The sequence below is a fragment of the Cervus elaphus genome, chromosome 2, assembly GCF_910594005.1.
Source record: "Cervus elaphus chromosome 2, mCerEla1.1, whole genome shotgun sequence".
NCBI classification, from domain to species: domain Eukaryota; kingdom Metazoa; phylum Chordata; class Mammalia; order Artiodactyla; family Cervidae; genus Cervus; species Cervus elaphus.
In genome coordinates, this window is record NC_057816.1 from 1,437,517 (window position 1) to 1,457,396 (window position 19,880).

The window sequence follows — 19,880 nt, forward strand, 5'->3', positions numbered from 1 at the left end:
CTCCACCCGCTGCCTCCACAGCCGGGGCCAGAGGCTCAGACAGAGTGGGCTCCGGAAGGCTCCCTGGGCCCTGGGAGCAACGGAAGGGCCAACAGGCCCAGGCAGTCACCAGTGAGGGCGCCTGGCCCTGCTCACTTTGCTGGGTGCCAAGTGCCCCCGGGTTTGGCTCCAGCAGACCCAGAAAGTCACTCGCCTCCAAAGCCAGGCATCCTCCTGACTCGGGACACCGCCCCCCACACCCTGGTGTACACCTTTCACAAGCTGAGTGCAGCCCGACCTCTCCATTGCCCACCTGAAGGTCAGTCCCAGGGGGCTAGCACACCCCCCGGCAGGGCCTTCGGGAGGACCTGCGATGCCCCAGGGGAGCCCTGCGGGTGGGGCTCTGGGAGGGGCCCTCCTCCCAAGGGAGTTTCCCGGCCCCTGAGGGCCAGCAGTTCCGGCCCCGAGGTGGGGCTCCCCGAAGCCCTGCCTCCCACACCCTGCCACCCCCCCCACCCCACCCGAAGCAGAGTTTCCAGCCAGTGGAGGCTGAGCAAAGCTGCGCGCTCGGGCGCCGTCTTCCAGGGCCCAGGGCCGAGGGGGCGGCCTGGAGGCCGGGCGTCAGGTGAGAGCACGTGGTGGCCGGGCGGGCCCGCTGCGCCCCAACATCTGGGGGAATCCTGTTCTTCTGGAAGGAGGCCCACAGGAGCTTTGTTTCCTGGAAGAATCAAACATTCCAGTTAGACCAAAGGTGGCGGGGTCAGTCAGCGCAGCTTTGGTAGGTGCCCGGCCCCAGGTGGACAGGGAGGCCCTCCCCCAGGGAGAGCTGACATGCCCGACTGGGGGAGGACACAGCGTGGAACCCAGCATCGCTCCTGCAGGTCCCAGGAAAGGCTTCCTGGAGGAGGTGGGAGGCTTGCTCAGGTCTCCAAGGCCAAGCAGGATGGGGAGGGGGCGGCAGCGGGAAGCTCATGGGGCAGCAGGATGGCTTGGCAGCTGCAGTAGCAAAACGGCTTGTGCCAGGAGGTGGGGAGGGGGACGCCACCCTGCCCGGAAGGGGAGAGCAGGGAGGCCTGGAGGGAACCCTGGAGGAGGTGGCGGGGGCTGAGACTCCACTCAGGAAGGACCCAGCCCCCGCTTCCTGGGAAAAGCAGCCTCAGCACCCGGGCGGTTTTCCCCAGCAGGGCCACAGAAGGTAGACTCCTGCAGGGACTTCCTGGCCCTCCTGAGCGGCTGAGGCACTGCCCAGGCAGGGAGGGCATCCAGAGGCCGGCACGGAGACAGGGAGGGCTGAGCAGGGCCCGTGAGGCTGCCCCTGGGCCATCTGCCCTCCCGGGGCCCCTGCGAGCGCCCACCAGGACCCCAGGCCTGGATGCCGGCTGGCGGCCCCGCCCGGCCGCTGGAGCAGACAGTGCCACCTGGTGGCCGCGTGCAGGCCGGAACCCTAACCACCGCAGGAACCGGGCAGTCCAGGGGGACCATGCGCCTGCCCAGGCCTCGGGGCCCCCACCACTCACGGCTGGTGTGCCCAGGGGCCCGTGGTCCCCTCAGGTCGGCTCCCAGGCCCCTCTTGCGGTTCTGGGGCTCCCCCTTCACCAAATCCCAGCGGCTTGAGGTCCACGACTCTCTGGCCAAACAGGAGGGGGACAGCAGCCAAGCGGGGTGCAGGCAGGGTACACGCACACACACTCACAAGTGTGCACACACACACAAACACACACACACATGCACGCACACGCACCCACACGCACCCTCAATCAGGTAAAGGGCTTTCAGCCCCATGTGGGAGCTGGGACTCTGCGTCCACCACAGGGCAGCTCCAGGGGCCCGCGGGCCTGCGGCTCTGGGCAGCCCACCCGGGCGCTCCTCCAGGCGGCCTAGGAGGAGTCAGCGGGGCCGCCTGGTCCTGTGAGCGCCCCGAGCGCCCCCACGCTCCACCACCAGGGCCTCGCCAGCGGCCCCCGGCCAGGACTGGCTCCACAGCTGTGGGGCCCACGCAGGACTCATGCGGCCTCGTGCTCCAAACCTTCATTCCCCAAGCTGGCAGTGGCGGGAGTTAGAGCAAGCCCAGCCTCTGCCCGGAGTCCCTGCCGGCCTGACGCCCCCTCCTCATGCGGGTGGCTCCCTGGGGCTGGACTCTGCCCGCTGCGATCGGACAGCCCCTGTGGGGACGAGACAGGCTCATTTGGGAGGAAGGGGAGACAGCCGGGCTGTGCGGCCGGACCCCCGTGGCCAGGACCCCCTGCTTTGATGGTGGCCCCTTCTTCAACAGGCTGGGCCGGTGCTGGCGGGGGCCACTGAGGCCGTTCGTTAGACGGAGGGGCCTCTTCTGACCCTCCCCGCACTAGGCAGCAGGGTGGGCGGGGGACACGGAAGTGTGGGGTCCAGCCCTGACATCTGCCTGTTCCTGGGGGGCTATGGCTGGGCTGGACCCTACGACCAAGCCGCCGCTGCCCCCGGGAGGAGGGGAGCCCAGGACAAGCTGTCGCGGGGAGCCGCAGAGTTTCCGGAGGAAAGCAGCGGCCTGAGAGGTGGATTGGGGGGCGTTGCGGCCAGCCTTGCAGGGCCGAGCGGAGGGTGGCCTTCTAGTGGCCTGGAGTTCTGCTCCGTCGCGTACCCGCTGCCTGCGGGTTGGGGGCTCCGATGGGCACAGCGGTCAGCATCCTCGCGACGCCACCCAGGTGCAGCCGGAGGTGGGTAACGTGGCATCTGGACCCGGGGGGCCCAGCAGTGCGTGCGCCTGCAGCTGTCCCTGGAGTGCGACTCTTGAAGCCAGGAGGTGAGGGGGTCCCAGAGGATGTGTGGGATTTTGGAAGGGGTGACGGGTGAAGGGTGAGTGCCCAGTGCTGGGTGGCGCAGGGCTGACCGGGGAGGGGCACCTGGCTGAAACAGTCCCCTGGCTCCTAGATCAGGGTGGGCCTCCAGCAGGCCGCGGAGCTGAGGCCCGGGGCGCCGGGCGGCACGGCGGACCCCTGTGCCCGCCTGAGCCTGTCCCCGGACGCCGGGCGCACGCACGAGCCGAAGGTGCACCGCGGCACGCTGTGCCCCGTGTTCGAGGAGACCTGCTCCTTCCACGTGAGTCGGGGCTGGGCCGGGGGCCGGGGCGGGGCGGCTCACACCCCTCCCGCAGGTGCCGCCCGCGGAGCTGCCCGGCCCGCCCTGCGAGTGCTGCTCCTGGACCACAGGTGCCTCTCCCAGCACCGGCCGCGGGGCGCTCAGCCTGCCGCGGGGCTCCGTGGATCTGCAGCGCCTGCTGGAGCTCTGGCGCCCGCTGGGCCCGCCCGCCCCGGGCTCCCGCCCCCCGCCCGGCTCCTCGTGCTGCGGGGGCGCTGAGGCCCTCTCCTGCTGCCTGCTGCCTGAGCAGACCGCGGAGCTGGGCTTCTCACTGAGCCGCGTGCCCGGCTCGGGCCGGCTGACTGTGGTCGCGCTGGAGGCCCGAGGCCCGAGACCGGTGCTGGCAGGCGAGCACTGGACCCGCCCCTCCACGTGGACAGAGGAAACCCAGGCCCCAGCCCTCAGACCTGGGAGGCCCCCGACCCCTTCTGTGCGCCCAGACCCCTACGTGAAGGTCCAGCCCATGCTGAACCAGAGGAAGTGGAAGAAGAGAAAGACGTCGGCCAGGAAGGGCACGGCCGCCCCTTACTTCAACCAGGCCTTCACCTTCCTTGTGCCCTTCAGCCAGATCCAGGTGGGCTGCCTGGAGGAGGGGGTCGGGGGGGACCTCACTCAGGGCCAGACTGACTGCTGTCTTTCCCCCCCTCCTCCTACACCTCGGCCTGCTTCTACCCAGGGCGTGGATCTGGTGCTGCCGTGGGCAGAGCCTGTCGGCAAGGTGCTGCTGGGCTCCCGGGCCTCTGGGCAGCCCCTCCAGCACTGGGCGGACATGCTGGCCCAGCGGCCCGGTGGCCCGTCTCCCAGTGGCGCCGCCTGCAGCCGGCCAGGGAGATGGACCGGGCCCTGGCCTTGCAGTCCCACTGGCGTCTGCCCTTGCCCAGCTTCTGAGGCTGTCCCTGGGCCTGGGTCTCCCTGCGGGTTGCCCCGGGTCCCGCTGTAATAAATGCCTTCCCCCCACACCATGTGTCCTTTCTGAGCTCCGCCGGCACGGCAGGGTCAGGGTCTCCTGATACCGCCACGGCCCCTCCTATGGATGAGGAGAGGGTCTCCTCTCATGGCTCAGCCAGGCCTTGAGGCCTCTGACTGGTGCCTGACCCCTGAGTGAGGGCAAAGGGGCCCCTCTAGGCCCGCTGGAGATGATCCTGGAGGTGGGGCCCCCTCATGTGTGACGACTAGAGAGTTAGGGATGGGTCCCTGGGGACACAGTGGCAAGAGGGAGATGTTTGGGGGTGGTGGTGACAGTGGATGGAGGGAACTCCAATTCCTGGGACCACCCCAGTTCCCCACAAAGCCCCCAAACCGACTGGATGGTGCCGGGCCTCCCCTGCACGCGCAGCAGGGGGCAGTAGATGCCTGCAGAAGCCACCCTGGGGCCTTTGGGGGCTTAGCCTGGCCCAGAAAGCGGCTCTAATCCCCACACATCTGGACGGCTTTAGCTCTCCCTGACCCTCCCCACGGCCGAGAACCCCCAGCTCGAAGGATGCCAAGTCATGGTCGTCTGGATGCCTCTGCTGGGCGGGGGCCAGGGCGGGGGGCCGCAGGCCCGGGGCTGGGATGAGGAGAGCAGTGCTGGGCCTGCCTGAGCCGCCAGGCAGGCCTGGGGCCCCCTCGAGTTAGGGAGAGCTTCCCAGGCCGGTGGCACCGAAATCTGGGGTTAGAAGGACGTGTTCCGAGCTGTGCGGGGAGCCAGCCCACAGGCACGGCGCTTGGGCAAGGCTGCATGTCCATCTGGGACCTCCCGTCCTGCTCTGGGAGGATGGTGGGGTCCCACTCTGGAGGGCAGTCCCTCCACCCTCAGCCCAGAGTCCCCGGGGCTGCTTCAGGCCCCAGAGGCTCTGTCTGGGGTCTGGCCTTGCCCCCGGCCAGCTTGAGGCAGGGAGCACGTGAACAGTTCATGCCCAAGCTGCCCACTGGGCTAGAGGGGACAATGGACAGCAGAGTGTAAGCAGCCCAGGGCTGTTGTTTCCCGGGGGCCCAGAGGCCTGGGGAAGCCGAGGGGAATGCAGAGTGAACCCTGACTCTGGGCAGACAGGGCTGGGCCGGAGTGACCCTTCGGCTGACCCCTGAGCTGGGCCCCACAGCTGCTGAGGCCGTCACGTTGTCCTCGGGCTCCTTGCAAGATACAAGGGAGGCGATTCGAAGTCGTCACCTTGCCCTAAATAGACCAACCCAACCTCAGCACCCCCTCCCAAGACTTCTTGGCCTGGACGGCGGCAGCGGCGGCGGGGACGGGCCAGGCGGCCCGGCAGGTGGGGAGGTCCCTGTGCCCCCATTGGTCTGAGGAGGACTCCATGCCCTTTCTGAGCGGAGGCCCAGCCCGGGGGAGGCCATTTATAGCCCTCCCCCGGACCCACCAGCCCAGCTTGCCGCTGCCGGCCTGACCTCGGTGCCACTGCCGCTGCCCAGACGCGAGGTGAGGCCGGCCCGGCCCGCCGAGGCCAGCACGGGCGCATCTGGAGCGCTCCTGCAGAGGGACGTCTCCGGGGCCAGGGTGGGGGTCTGGGGTCTGGGGGCTCCGCAGAGCAGAGGGCTGCAGGGAGACACCCCTGGAGGGGGCTGGCGTGGCGTGGGGTTCCCGGACGGCACAGCGACGGCCAAGTCTCGGCTCTGGGCCGTGGGGAGGGGACTTCATGGAGTGAGGGACCCCAGGCCCTAATGGGGGGCAGTGTCTTCTATGCACTTGGGCCAGAAGCCGAAGGAGCAGAGCTAAAAATAACCAGCGCCTCGGGTGGCCACCTGCGCTGGCCAGACCCACCCTCCCGCAGGGACAGCTGCAGCAACTCCAGGCCCGTGGGGACATTTCGGGCACACTTTCTCCTCTTACTGCCCCCCCCCCCCGCCCCGGGGAATTCCAAGACGTGGCCCTGAAGGAGGTGGGGGTAGGGGGCGGGTTGGTGCTCCCCCCGCCCCGCTGGGTGCAGGGCAGGCGGGCAGGGGCCCTGACCCCCTCACCTTTCTCTCCCACAGGCTATCAGCCCAGGACTGCACGATGGGGGAGTAAGTGCAACCCTCAGCCCGCTGCCCCCGGGGCCCCCACCCCCGAGCGCTGGGTGGGGGTCTCCGCATGTCCCCACCTGGCCACCCCGTGTGCCCACCCGCCCCATCACATAGCCCCGTGGCCCTAACCTCTCTTCTCTCTCCCCCACACCCCGCCCGCCCTCCTGGGACAGTGAGGAGGTGAGTACTGGCTTGGGGGTGAAACACGGAGGGGATGGGACCCCCAAGTCAGAACAGGCCTGAAACTGGAGCTCCGAGGCCCTGGGAGACCGTCTGTCATCCTGTGGATGAAACTGCCCCACCCCACCCATCGAGACAGCGGGAAACAGAGGAAGTGGCCTCCCCGCCGGCCCCTCCCACGGGCCAGGGGAAGTGAGGCTGCGGCCTGGTCACCGGGGAGTCGCTTCTTCTTTCTCATGGCTGCTCCCCGCCCCCACCCCCGGAGCCCAAGGGTCTCCCCTGCCCTCCTCCCAGCCTCCCCGTCCGAAGTCTCTTCTCCAGACCCCAGGCCTTCCAACCGGAAGGGCCGCCCCGGCAAAGGGTCAGCACGCCGCACCGTGTCCCAGGCTCGTGTCCCCGCACCAGGCCCAGGCCCTGCCGTCCCTTGGGCAAGATGCCCTGGCTGGCCGGGTGGGCAGGGAAGGGTGCAGGGTGCCGGGATCCCGCGCCCCCTGCCAGCCCTGACCGCGCCTCCTCTCCCCTGCCCTGCAGAAACGCAACAGGGCCATCACGGCCCGCAGGCAACACCTGAAGGTAGGTGCGGGCCCGGGGGGGCGGCCCCGGGGGTCTGTGGCCCGGCCAGCCGCGGCCCCTCACCGCCCGCCGCCCGCCACCCCGCCCCCAGAGCGTCATGCTGCAGATCGCGGCCACGGAGCTGGAGAAGGAGGTGGGCCGCCGGGAGGCGGAGAAGCAGAACTACCTGTCGGAGCACTGCCCGCCGCTGCATCTCCCCGGCTCCATGTCCGAAGTGCAGGTAACACTGTGGGCCCCGTCCCTGGCCCGGACGGGCCTCCCCCAGGCCGGGAGGCCGAGCGGGGTGGTCAGGACGGGTGGAGGCCAAGCGTGGGGTCGCCCACCCGCGGTCCCCGCCGCCAGGAGCTCTGCAGGCAGCTGCACGCCAAGATCGACGCGGCCGAGGAGGAGAAGTATGACATGGAGGTGAAGGTGCAGAAGAGCACCAAGGAGGTGAGAGGCGGGGGCGCGCGGGGCCCGGGGCGCGGGGCTGCCCTGGCGGCGGGACCCAGGCTCCGCCGCCGCCGCTGCCCAGCCTCGCTGCCCAGCCTCGCTGCCCGCCCCGCAGCTGGAGGACATGAACCAGAAGCTGTTCGACCTGCGGGGCAAGTTCAAGAGGCCCCCACTGCGCCGTGTGCGCATGTCGGCCGACGCCATGCTGAAGGCTCTGCTGGGCTCCAAACACAAAGTGTGCATGGACCTGCGGGCCAACCTCAAGCAGGTCAAGAAGGAGGACACGGAGAAGGTAGGATGTCCCCGCCGGCGGGGGCTCAGCCCCGGGGCCCGCCTGCGGGGCCAGACGTGGGGGGCCAGGGCGGCGGGGCGCCCGCCTGAGCCCCGTCCTCCTCCCTGCAGGAGCGCGACCTGCGGGACGTGGGCGACTGGAGGAAGAACATCGAGGAGAAGTCGGGCATGGAGGGCCGCAAGAAGATGTTCGAGACCGAGTCCTAGGCCCCTCACCCCTGGCCACCGCCCAGCGCCCCTGCAACCTCGGGGGCCCCCCGAGGCCGGCTTGGCACCTGTCAATAAAGGATTCCAATCCCCATGTCTGCTCCTCCCTGCACTGGTCCGGCGCCGCCCCAGCCTCTGTCCACAGGCGGCCCTGGGAAGGCCCTGAGCCTGGGCCTGGGCTTGGTGTGGGGGAGCCACGCGCGGGCTTTGGGGGTCCTGGCTGTCCTGGGGAGGCGGTCTCCAGGCCAGGGGCCCTCCTCCCTGCCCACCCGCTGGGGCAGCCGGGTGGCGTTGGCAGTCAGACCCCAGGCCTGGACACAGGTGGCCGGGGCCGTCTCAGAGCGACACCCTGAGATGACCGTGCGTCTTGTCGCTGTTGTCACAAAGGTCCCCTCGAGGCCCAGAGACACTGTCCTCAAGGCCCCGGTCCACGCAGGGGCCTGGGGGGCCTCCCTCCCCACGCAGGCAGCCCGTTCCTCCCAGCTGCCCCTCCCCAGACCCCAGGCCCCCAGACGGGCTTGGGGGGTGGTCCTGGACCAGACTCCTGGGGGCTTCAAGGGGCTGGGGTCTGTCTCCCCCCGGAGACTGGTGACTAAAGAAGGCAGCCCCACTCTAGGCCCAGCGGGAGGCCTGGCCCTCCTTCCTGCCCGACCCTGGCCCTGGCCACCCCTTCAGGGGATGATGTCCCTGGCATGCCCAGACGGGACTGTCACAGCAAGGCCGCCTTCAGCCTCCGCCTGAGGGATGACGGCGCGGTCCGTGAAGGCCCCGTGCTCAGATCTCTGGTGGGGAGGCCAGGCCGCAGTGGTGATGGAGCGGCTGTCGACCCTGCCCTTGCCCTCGGGAGGCCCCCGGGACTGATGCACAGGGGCCTGGAGCCTTGAGCCTCGAGGGAGGGATGTCAGCCCGCCCAAGGCCTTGGCCCGTCCCGCTGCCTGGCCCTGCTGCTGCAGCCCGGGGACTGGGCTCCATCCTGCGAGCACCTTCCTGCGGGCCCTCCTGCTACCCTGCAGCTCAGGGCGGGCCCAGCAAGCCCTCCTGCTCGGCTAACCTAGCGCTCCCAACGGCGGGCAGCTCGCGAGTGCGGAGCCCAGCGCGGGCAGGCGGCAGGCGGTGGGCTCCAGGACTAAGTGGGCTGCGGTGGCCAGAGCTCCCAGTGGCAGAGGCGGTACCCGCCCCCCACCCCGCAAAGTGAGCCCAGCACCTGTGCAGGGAAAGGGGGCGTGACTCTGTCCCCGGGGCTGGGGGCGGGGCACCCCAGGGAGGCGACCCCCACAGGCGGGACCCGACTCTGATGGTTTGGGGAATGATCTTCACCCCATGGACTGTAGCCCACCAGGCTCCTCTGTTCATGGAATTCTCCAGGGAAGAACACTGGAGTGGGTAGCCATTCCCTTCTCCAGGGGACCTTCCCAACCCAGGGACTGAAGCCACCTCTCCCCCATCTGAGTCACCTGGGAAACCCCCAGGCTCATGGGTGCTTGTTACATTTTCCAATGAACAAACGACATGACTGAGGACCATGTGAACCAAGCCAGACCGGCAAACACCCACCGCATGCAGCTCGGCCTGGCTCCACGCCCTCTGCCACCCTCTGAGGGTGACCTGTGTCCCTGCAGCCGTATGGACATGGGGCCAATCAGGGAAGCACGTAGTCCAGCAGTGGGCAAGTGGTGAGGACTCGGCCTTCTAGAAAGTTCTCTGCAGCGTGGAGAATGGCTGAGGCTGGAGGCAAGAAGGAGCCACTGTCGCTCCTGGGAGGCAGGGGGAGAGCGGCAGTGGGTGCAGAGAGATTCGAGAGGCAGAGCCCCCAGGACGTGGTGGACCAGGGAGACGGGGCACCCAGGCCTGTGCCCAGAGCGGGGGCAGGGCTGGTTCTGCGGGGGGAGGAAGCGGCTGCTCCCAGACAGACAGCTGGGCACAGGGGTTGGGGCTGAAGACGGGGTCTGAGCATCCTCAGCGCTGGGCAAGGTCCCTGACGAGTGGGGGGAGGCAGCGACTCCTGGAGCGCCCGAGCCGGCACTGCCCGGGAAGAACCCCCGAGGGCAGGAGGAGGCGGCAAGACGTGCAGGGGACGTGCCCACTGGGGGTGATGCTGGAGGTCAGGAAGTCCCAGGGGACTTGGCTCAGCTGGGCCGGGGGCCGGGTGAGGCTGGCGGAGACTGGCTGGATGCTCCCGGGAGGTTCGGGGTGTGTACGGCTTTGGGCCTGCAGCTCGCTCCATCCTGCCCCTGCGAGGGCACCCAGACACCCGGGGCCTCGGTCCCCACACTGTCCTCCAGGAAGCGAGCACGGCCCCGGGGCGGACAGCTGAGCACAGGGGCCGTGGGTGTCCAGAGAGCCTGGACCGTCTCGGCGCCAGAAAGGAGGAGGGCAGAGCGAAGACAGAGCAGACCCAGGGAGGGCAGGTGGGCGGCAGGCAGGGTGGCCGGCGAGAGCTCAGCGGTGGACTGAGGTTGGGCCTGCACTGCAGTCAGGGGAGAGGGCTGCTCCTGTTTTAGGAAAGACTGTGAGTCCCTAGGAGTAGAGGAGGCTGGAAGAGGGATAGAGACGGCAGGTGACAGAGCTGAGGATGTGCAGGGGCTCTGAGGGTCAGTCTTGAAACTTTTCTGACAGCCTGAAATAATTTCCTCCCAATTAAACCTTCTTTTAAAAATGTCAAACCAAGAAACCTCTTAAACAATGGCAAAATGGTTGTTCTTCAGTTGCTCAGTCGTGTCTGAGTCTTTGTGACCCCATGGACTGCAGCACGCCAGACTTCCCTGTCCTTCACTATCTCCTGGACTTTGCTCAAACTCATGTCCATCGAGTCAGTGATGCCATCCAATCATCTCATCCTCTGTCATCCCCTTCTCTTTCCCAGCATCAGGGTCTTTTCCAATGTGTCAGCTCTTTGCATCAGGTGACCAAAGTATTGTTGCTTCAGTCCTTCCGATGAATATTCAGGATTAATTTCCTTTAGGATTGACTGGTTTGATCTCCTTGGTGTCCAAGGCACTCTTAAAAGTCTTCTCCAGCACCACAGTTTGAAAACATCGATTGTTCGTCACTCAGCCTTCTTTATGGTCCGACTCTCACATCGGTACATGACTACTGGAACAACCATAGCTTTGACTATACGGATCTTTGTCAAGAAAGTGATGTCTCTGCTTTTTCATACACTGTCTAGGTTTGCCTAACTTTTCTTCCAAGGAGCAAGCGTCTTTTAATTTCATGGCTGCAGTCACCATCTGCAGTGATTTTGGAGCCCAGGAAAAAAAAGTCTCTCACTTGATGGTGGGAGGCCAAGGACCCAGACGGGGGTCTCGGGAGGGTTCCGGGCCCACCCTTCTTCAGCAGGTCGGGTGAGTGCGGTGGGCCAAAGAGATAAGGCGGGGCGAGAGGTGCCAGCCTCAGGGATGGGATGCTGCCAGGAGTCCACTCGGGAGCGGACAGAGCCCTGTGGACTAGGACGGGTGTCTTCCCTGTCCTTCACCATCTCCTGGAGTTTGTTTAAACTCATGTCCATTGAGTTGGTGATGCCATCCAACCATCTCATCTTCTACTGCTCCCCTCTCCTCCTGCCCTCAATCTTTCCCAACATCAGGTCTTTTCCAACGAGTTGGCTCTTTGCATCAGGTGGCCAAAGGACTGGAGTTTTAGCTTCAGCATCAGTCCTGCTAATGAATATTCAGGGTTGGTTTCCAAGGGACTCTCAAGAGTTTTTTTCCAGCATCACAGTTTGAAAGCATCAATTCTTCGGCATCCGGTGGTTTTTATGGTCCAACTCTTACACCCGTACACGACTATTTGAAAAACCATGGCTTTGATTGTTTGGCCCTTTGTCAGCAAAGTGATATCTCTGCTTTTCAATACACTGTCTAGGTTTGTCATAAGTTTCTTTTCAAGAAGCAAGCGTCTTCTAAGTTCACGGCTGCTTACCAGCTGTAGTGATTTAAAGCCCAAGAAAAGAAAATCAGCCACAGCTTCTACTTTTCCCCCTTCTATTTGCCATGAAGAGATGGGACTGGATGCCATGATCTCCATTTTCTGAATGTTGAGTTTTAAGTCAGCTTTTTTACCCTCTTCTTTCACCCTCATCAAGAGGCTCTTTAGTTCTTCTTCTCTTTCTGCCATTAGAGTGGCATCATCTGTGTATCTGAGGTTGTTGATATTTCGCCAGGCAATCCTGATTCCAGCGTGTGCTTCATCCAGCCCAGCATTTTGCAGGATGCACTCAGAATATAAATTAAATAAGCAGAGTGATGATATACAGCCTTGACGTACTCCTTTCCCGATTTTTAACCAGTCTGTTCTTCCATGTCCAGTTCTAACTGTTGCTTCTTGACCTGCATACAGGTTTCTTGGGAGACAGATAAGGTGGTCTGGTATTCCCACCTCTTCAAGAATTTTCCGCAGTTGGTTGTGATCCATACAGTCAAGGCCTTCTTGTAGTCAATGAAGCAGAAATAGATGTTTTTCTGGAATTCCTGTGCTTTTTCTATGATCCAACAAATGTTGGCAATTTGATCTCTGGTTCCTCTGCCTTTTCTAAAGCTCATACATCTGGAAGTTTTTGGTTCACGTACTGCTGAAGCCTAGCTTGGAAGATTCTGAGCATGACCTTGCTAGCATGTGAAAGGAGTGCAACCGGACGGTAGTTTGAACATTCTTTGGCTTCCTGGCAATTCCAGGCCCACTGAAGCTGCCCCCCTTGCAGGGAGACCCAGCCAGGTGCCCGGGGTCCCAGGCGCACCCCTCGGCCTGACCCCCAGCCCCCATCAGGGCTCACGTGTGTGCACAGACACCCTGATCTGTTCCCCATCTCCGATGGCTCCTGTCACCAACCTGCCACCCCCGGGCCCCCACCTGCCCTGGCAGACTCCCTGCCCTTTCTGTCCCCAGGCCAGGACCCCAGGCTCCAGCTCCCCTGACGCGGGAACACGCGGCGGTGGTGGGGGGAGCTGCACCACCAAACCCCGAAGCTCCTCCCAGAGGAAAGCCCGTCCAGCGTTGCGCACGCTCGCTCGCGTGAAAGCCGAGCACACGATGAGGGTCACGGTGCAGCTGGAGACCCCGGGCCTCCCTCCGGCCTGCTCACTGCTGACCATCTCTCTTCCGGCGTCTCCCCGCTGTGCCCACACCCACACAACCCCCCAGGACGCCTCTGCTTGGGTTTCCGCAGTCGGCATCCATGTCCAGACCCTCTTGAGACACGACCGTCTCCCGCTTTCTGTCTGTGCTTGCTGATGTCACGCCTGGGTCCCCGGTGCCTCCAGGCACTCTGACTTCTCAACCCCGTCCCCAGCCTCTCTCATGGTCTCTCCACCCCTCCCCTGCCAGCCGGGGCTCCGAGGTCCTCGGAGGAGGGGCCTGGGGCCCCAGGATGAGTGTGGGCCCCTCCCCTCCCACCTGGATGGGGCTGAGAGTGACGCGCCCTTGGCGCTGAGCCCTGAGGTGCGGGGCTGTTTGTTGCAGCAGCTCCTTCCTTCCCTGACGGGCACATCCCCGAGTCAGCGTCCAGGGCACCGACAAAGGCGAAGCACAGCCCTGTAACTCAAACGGCAGGGCTCATGTCTCCAGGCCTGGAGGCCGGAACCCAGACCCTGGTGTGGGCAGGGCTGGCCCGCCTGAGGCCTCCCTCCTGGGCGTGCGGACGGCCGTCTCCTCCCCGTGTCCTCCAGGGTCGCCCCTGTGTGTGTCTGAGCCCTGACCACCTCTTCCTATAAGGACACCGTCAGCGCTCGGCCAGATCAGACATGCGTCACCCTCTTCCTGCCTTGACCTGTCCCTGCTCTGACCACTTTCCTGATCTTGACCCCTGCTCCTCACACACCCCACCCTCTCTCTCATTCACCACCCCTGCCCCCAGCATCTCATCACCCGGTCCCTGGAGGGTGGGGTCCTGACACTGCTTTCCCCGGGGCCCTGTCTCACCTGGGCCTCAGAGGCCACCTTGTCCGTGGCCCGGCCTCCCCGGGGTGGTCTGCCTGGGCGTCTCGCAGGCAGAGTCAGTGCCCCTGGGCACTTCTGCCCCCGTCCACCTCGCCCAGATCTCCTCCCGGCCAGCACCTCGGGCTCGGGACCTGCACGCCTGGCTCAGAACCTCAGGGGCCAGAAGCCTCCTTGGTGCGCACCCCGCCCTCCCGCAGGACGCGCTATTTCCCCGGTCCCTCTTGGTGTTGCTGGAGACCCTGGCAGGCTGGGCGCGAGCAGGGGCTGAACGTAGCCTCGGCCTCCTGAAGGCCCCTCTGGAGTCTGTGTGATCGACGGCACGTCTGCTTCCTGGGTGGACCCTGGGGTCTTCCGAGGAAGGCCAGCTCTCCTCACCTGCCCCCCAGCGGGGCACAGGGGCCCTCGGGCTCAGGCACTGGGTCCCCAGCGGTGCTGTCTGCCTCGCCCATGTGGGCTGGACGAGAGGGGTGGAGGTGTGAGGAGGCGGGCCTGGGGCATTTCTGCCTGAAGGTGTGAGGTTCCAGCACATGCATGCAGAAACGGGCTGAAGGGAGCAGGGGAGGCTGGAGGCATGGTCAGCAGCTGGCTGGCCCTGGGACTTGGGGGCAGAGCCTCAAGGCAGGAGCTGGACCTCAGGATGGGAGAGGGTGGTGGAGCGAGTTGCGGCCGAGGAGGGGGACCCTGGTGAGTGAGGGGACGCTGCCCTCCGTGGGCCCCAGAGCCCTGAGGCACCCTCGGACACGGCTGCCATGGGCCCCCACCTTCCAGGCGTGGAGACAGGGTGTCTCCCTTCCTTTTGTTTCGGCAAGTGTCAGGGCCACTTTGGTGGACGCACAGCGGGAGGCAGGGGTGTGAGCGTCCCCGAGTGGCTGCCACACCTCCCGTCCTGCAGCCCGGAGGCAGGGACCTAGCTGTCACAGGGGTTGCTTCTGGCCCCTCCCCAGCGGCTGGTGGTTTCCTGGGGCTTTTCGGTTGGAGACGCACCACCCACACCTCGCTTTCATCTTCAGTTGGCATCTCCCGACAGGCCAGTCTGCCTCCAAGTTTCCCCTTTTGGTAAGGACATCAGTCATCCTGAATTATGACCTAGTGACCTCATCTTAACTGATTGCATCTACAATGACCCTATTTCCAAATAAGGTCCCATTCTGGGGTGCTGGCCAGCGGGACTCCAGCCTACAGATTTGGGGACACAGTTCAACCCCTCCACAGGAGGGATCTGTTGTTTCTTGGCCTTCGAGGGTGGGGATGGGCTGAGAGGACACACTGTGGAGGGCTCTGGGGTTTGGTGAACCCTTGGTGGTGCGGGTCAGTCCCGAGTCCCCGGCCATGGGCGCTGGCAAAGTCCAGGGGCAGCAGAGAGACCCCAACAGTTCAGGAAAGTAAAGAAAACTGTGAGCAAACACGGGGGTGGGTGAGGGGGCATCTGCGGGCAGAGCAGCTCAGGCTGGGTCCTAGACGTTTGGAGAGCAGGGACCAGTGAGGGGTGAGCCAGGCGATGACCCGAGAGTCGGGAAAGGGGACCATGCTCTGGGAGTGCACACAGGAGACACCACCCAGGGAGGTCACCACGCTTCACGTGAAGGCTTAGGGACCGGGACCGTGCCCCCTGCTTGGGGACACCAGCCAAGCAGAGCTGGACTTCGAGGCCTGGACGGCGGGTGGGTGGGTGGCTCCGGTGTGGGGTCCCAGCCCCCACACCCTGCACCTCCGCCTCACCTCTGCCTCCGGGCCCTCCAGGCCCCTGCAACTTGCTTAACGCTTCCTGGCGACTCGTGTTTTTTTCTCTTCTCTTGCAGCAACAGATTAGAAAACAACACCCCAACCCCAGCCCCGATGCCTTCCAAACCTCAACCTGCAGCCGGAAGGGGGAAGTGAAACCCGGCTGGGGGTGGGGGCTCCGGGACGGCCGCCCCAGGAAGCGCCCAGAGCTGCAGCTCACACGCACAGCGAGGACCATGGCGGAGGCTCCCGGCAACCCCGGCTCCGAGGAGCGGCGGGAGCTGCTGGCGGAAGAAGACACAGGGTAAGGCCCGGCCGCGTGCGCGCCCAGGTCCGCACAAGCTTTTGCATCCGCACGTTGTGGGGTCACGCTTAACCGGAGGTCTGCGGCAGCGCGGGGCCCGGAGGAGGCTCCAGGCTGCAGGGCGTCTTCCTGGGTTCTTGTCCCCACCCACCCCCCCGGGGCAGCGAGATGCCTCCTTCCGTCTGCCTCTGCAGCTGGGCCTTGCTGGAGAGGTGGGTTCTGCCACCCACCAGTAGGATGCGAACAGGGCTCCAGGCGGGCTGGACGCCGAGGGAAGAGCCTGGGCCTCGGGCAGGCAGGGCGGAGACTGTGAGGGCAGGAGGTGGGGTGGGCCCCGTCCAAGAGGCCTGGCCAAGATGGGGTGCTCAGCCTCGGGACCCTCGAAGCCTGTGCCGGGAGCCCGGCCGGGCCCTCTCCCGGGCCGCCCCGCCCCGCCCCGCCGGGGTGAGCAGGCGGAGGGCTCCACGGGTTCTGAGCGCCCGGCTGGCGGTGGGCCGTGAGGGGCCGACCAGGGCTTCGGGCAGGGTGCGCGTGAGCACAGCCGGAGCCGGGAGGGGACGCTGGCGACCCGGGCGTCTGCAGGAGGCCGCTAGGCTCTGTGGAGCGCCCCCCACCTGAGACGGGGCGAGGAGGGGTCCCTGGCTGTGGGGGTCTGCTGGTCCCCGGGTGCGGGGGCTGGACACGGGAGCGGACAGGGCTCGCGGATGGACAGACGTCCTCACGGTCGGGGCGTGGGCAGCCGTGTGGAGAGAGACCACGGGCCCAGCGGGAGGATGGCAGAAAGGAAGGGCAGAGGGAGGGGGTGAGACGCCCAGAGCCACAGGACTGAGATGGAGCCGACCAACAGCCCCCCTACTCGCTCCAGAGCTGCTGGGGTTGGGGGGTGGGGCAAGGGAGAGCCCGCCGGCCCACTAGGACCCCCGCCGGCCGAGCCACCGCAGGCTGGGCTCCTCGCGGCCTCAGGCTTTCCTTGCAAAGTGGATTCTGACCCCAGCTCTCGCACGGGAGGCTGGAGGCAGTGGTACCCGGTTCCGTGATGATGCTTTTAGTGACGAGGAAGGGAGGCTGGAGCTGTTGGCGAGGCTCATGCACCAGCAGGTGAGGGAGATGCCCTTGCGTCTCCTCCCGGTCAAGTTCCAGGGGAGCTCTGGGGTGGGGGCCGTGGGACTGAGTCCTGGGGGGGCGGGGGCGGCTGGGCAGCAGCTGGGCAGCTGGGGTCTGGTGGGGTCAGGGTGCGCGTGCCCACCCTGGGCTGTCCGGGGTAGCCGGGGGGTGTCAGGTAGGACCCACCGCTTGCTGCAGAGGAAGGGAGGGAGGCATGACCCAGGCTTGGTGCCCCAAGGAGGCGGCCTGGCCTCCTGCGGGGGCCGGCCACACTGCACAGAGCAGGTGACGGGAACAGCTGTGTCCTTGCTCGGGAACGGCTCCTCACGTCAGCGCCGCCCAGCCTGGGCTCCCCTGCGCCTCCGGCTGCCGCATGCCCATAGAAGGGCATGGCTTGCGTGGCCTGGCAGGGGCCTGCCCGCTCCTTGGCCCCATCCTTGACCCGCCTCCTCCCAGCTGTTGGGCACCCGGAGGGGAGGGGGCGACGGAGGGCACGGCCACCAGCTCCAGGCCGGGCGGCTCCCCGGGGCCTGTACCTGGGACTCGGAGTCTGTCGGGCGCTTGGCGGGAGGACCAGTCCAGAGACACCCCCGCCCTGGAGCTGGGCGACCCCATGACATCCACCCCCCCGGCACGGTGCGCGTCCTGACCTTTCAGAGTGAAACTGAGACCCAGGGTGGGGGCGGGGGGGGGTGGTTCTTGTTTCACAAGGTGACGGAGGGAAGCAGGGATTTTCCTGTCGGGGTAAGGGAGAAGTCCCCGACGCCCAGGCAGGGGACCTGTGGCTGGGAAGCCCCTCCCGGGGGCCCCCGGGAGGGCCAGGGTCTGCTGGGGCAGAGAGCAGAGCTCAAAGACGGCCGCGATCTGTCTCCCAGCCCCCACTGGCCGCCCACGGCAGAGCCTTCAGGTCTGTGGGTCCAGGGCAAGCCATCCCCTCAGACTGCCCAAGCACAGGACCTGCCTCCTCAAACCGCCCCAGACGCCTTGGAGGCCCATGGGCACCCCAGCCGTCCCCGAGGCCAGGCCGGAGCATGCGGGTCCTCCCTGCACCCGCCGCCACCCGCAGGCAGCGTCCCGGGCCTCTCCCCACCTCCCCCGACCCCCCAGCTGTAGCCCTTGCGCCTCCCAGGTTGGCTGGGACAACAGGGTGGCCTGCAGACCCCTGCCCCTTCCCCGGCCACGCTCTTTGTCCACAAGCCATTGGACTACGTCCTTCCACGCGTGGAACCATGTGCCACGGAGCGGCACGACCCACGCCCCGGGGCGGCCACTGCTGCCCCAGCCACACGGCCCTCACTGCCCCACAGTCTGGCCTTCCCAGCCCTTCCCCGTTCTGGAAGGTGCCGGAATCATCTCGGACTTTGGACAGGACCCTCCTCAGCCTCCCTGGCCACCCCACTCCCTCTCCAAGCTTCTGAAGTTTCCTCTGAACTCACCTCCGTGGGTGGCCCCTAACCCAGGTTCCCTTTGCATCCACCACTGCCCATGGCAGGGCCCGTGTAGAGCTCCGGTCTGTCCCCTCCCGGGGACAGGGGCAGGCCCTGGCTGACCGTGACTGGGGTGGGATGGGGTGAGCAGGTCTCCCTGACCCCCAGGCCACTGTCGCCCCTCCCGGCCCGCCAGATAGGGTGTGACCCCCGCCCAGGTGACGCTGCCCCCTCACTGCTCCGTGTGCCGAGGTCAGGGGGCAGGCGGGCAGCGGGGGGACAGCTTGCAGGACCCCTTTCTGGGCCATCTGTACCTACAGGCCCTTTTCAGCCTGCCCTCTGCGCTGCAGGGTCTGCAGGACAAAGGCTGCTGGTCCCCACGGGGCAGCGGGCAGTGGATGAAGGTCTGAGCTGGCCTGGAGGCCTCGGACATGTCCGTCCGGCCGAGGGAGCCGGGCTGGGAGGGGCCCGTGGCGCCGGAGAGGCCCTGGGTGGGGACCCCCGGGCACCCCACCACTCTCCCTTTGCCCACTTGCCCTCCCAGCAGGCCTAGCGCCGCCTGGTACAGCTGGGCATGCAGCCTGGAGCAATGAGAGGCACCACAGCCTGCTCAGGGGGCGGCCGGGCCCAGGCAGCGTCAGGCACCCCCCAGCCGCGCGGGCTGGTGGGGCGGAGGGATGGGGGCCACACACTGGGACTGCTCTCCCGGCCTCCGGCCCAGATCCGGGGGCGGCAGTCAGAGCTGGGTCAGGCCTCAGGACCCCCAGGTGGGCCTCATCTCCTCCTCCCCCAGGTCAGGGGTCTCGGGCGCCCGGAAATTTCCCAGGGGAGCGGGAAGGCTGAGCTCAGCGCAGATGATGGATGCCTTCCTCCTGCGCCTCCTCCCGCCTCCATCTGGACCCTTCACATCCCCTCCTCGGTGCGGGGGAGGGAGAGGACCTTCACACACACTTGGGAAGTCACTGCAGGGCCCACCCTGCCGACTTGGGAAGCCGGAAACCCTTCCCTGCCTCCCCACCCCCTTCCTGGTCCCCATCTGCCTCCTCAGAGAACAATCCTGGAGCTGCCGGGGCAGAACCAGGGGGGTCTTGGGGCCAGGATGGGCGGCCCTGCCCTCCCCCCACGCCCCTAGCCCCGGCCCGCCTCTGCCCCAGCACCCCTCACAGGGCCCAGAGCGAGAGCCAGCCCGCCTCGGGCAGCAGCAAGAAGCCCCCCGGGCTGGCCCTGAGTGTCACCTTTGCCTTCCTCGGCTCTGACCCGGGGCAGGGGGTGGGTGGGCTCACCCCGAGCCCCAGGGCAGATGGCGCCAGCTGCTGGGACTTTCTGGGGTGACTGCACCCCAGCCTGAGGTCTCAGTTTCCTCAAGTGCACAGTCATCGCTCACTCACACCCTGAACCAGCCTCGCTGAGCGCTGTAAACTAAGGTGCTCACTGCCCAGCCAGACAGGCCAGTGCCAGGGCCCCCTTTCCACGGGCAGAGCTGAGGCTGGAGGGCAGCTGGTCGCCAGCTCTGAGCGTCTGCTTCCTAAGCCTGCTGTCCTGCAGGAGCCCAGGCCCCCCAAGACCCAGCGAGGAGTCGGGGGGACCCAGAGTGGGCTGGGCTGACCTCGCAGGCC

General features: G+C 66.5%; 3 protein-coding genes across 3 annotated transcripts in view; all 3 read left to right on the top strand.

Moving 5' to 3' along the window:
• Nucleotides 1-2,507: 2,507 nt before the first annotated feature.
• Nucleotides 2,508-4,052, top strand: SYT8 (synaptotagmin 8; the record flags this gene model as incomplete). The annotated part of the gene is given in 6 exon segments (XM_043923264.1): nucleotides 2,508-2,697; nucleotides 2,700-2,758; nucleotides 2,887-3,054; nucleotides 3,110-3,667; nucleotides 3,770-3,874; nucleotides 3,877-4,052. Coding segments are annotated over 6 exon segments (1,185 nt in total), but the record flags the coding sequence as incomplete, so codon positions are not given.
• Nucleotides 4,053-5,398: 1,346 nt separating this feature from the next.
• On the top strand, nucleotides 5,399-7,867 carry TNNI2 (troponin I2, fast skeletal type). Its single transcript, XM_043923250.1, has 8 exons — nucleotides 5,399-5,506; nucleotides 6,061-6,090; nucleotides 6,264-6,270; nucleotides 6,802-6,843; nucleotides 6,935-7,063; nucleotides 7,186-7,275; nucleotides 7,391-7,567; nucleotides 7,678-7,867. Exons 2-8 carry the CDS (start codon nucleotides 6,083-6,085, stop codon nucleotides 7,771-7,773), a joined length of 549 nt encoding a protein of 182 aa, XP_043779185.1. The 5' UTR covers nucleotides 5,399-5,506; nucleotides 6,061-6,082; the 3' UTR covers nucleotides 7,774-7,867.
• A 6,462-nt stretch (nucleotides 7,868-14,329) lies between these two features.
• LSP1 (lymphocyte specific protein 1) overlaps nucleotides 14,330-19,880 on the top strand; it is a 40,231-nt gene continuing 34,680 nt past the window's right edge. Inside the window, exons 1-3 of the mRNA XM_043923292.1 lie at nucleotides 14,330-14,391; nucleotides 14,718-14,763; nucleotides 15,507-15,733. Coding sequence (XP_043779227.1) covers nucleotides 14,345-14,391; nucleotides 14,718-14,763; nucleotides 15,507-15,733 — 320 coding nt within the window. The 5' untranslated portion in view covers nucleotides 14,330-14,344. The remainder of the gene's footprint in view (nucleotides 14,392-14,717; nucleotides 14,764-15,506; nucleotides 15,734-19,880) is intronic.

Excerpts from the sequence above, each read along its gene's own strand:
- TNNI2 (XM_043923250.1), top strand. Across the intron at positions 7,064-7,185 it reads GCTCCATGTCCGAAGTGCAG|GAGCTCTGCAGGCAGCTGCA; the intron begins GTAACACTGTGG and ends CCCCGCCGCCAG. Across the intron at positions 7,568-7,677 it reads AGAAGGAGGACACGGAGAAG|GAGCGCGACCTGCGGGACGT; the intron begins GTAGGATGTCCC and ends TCCTCCCTGCAG.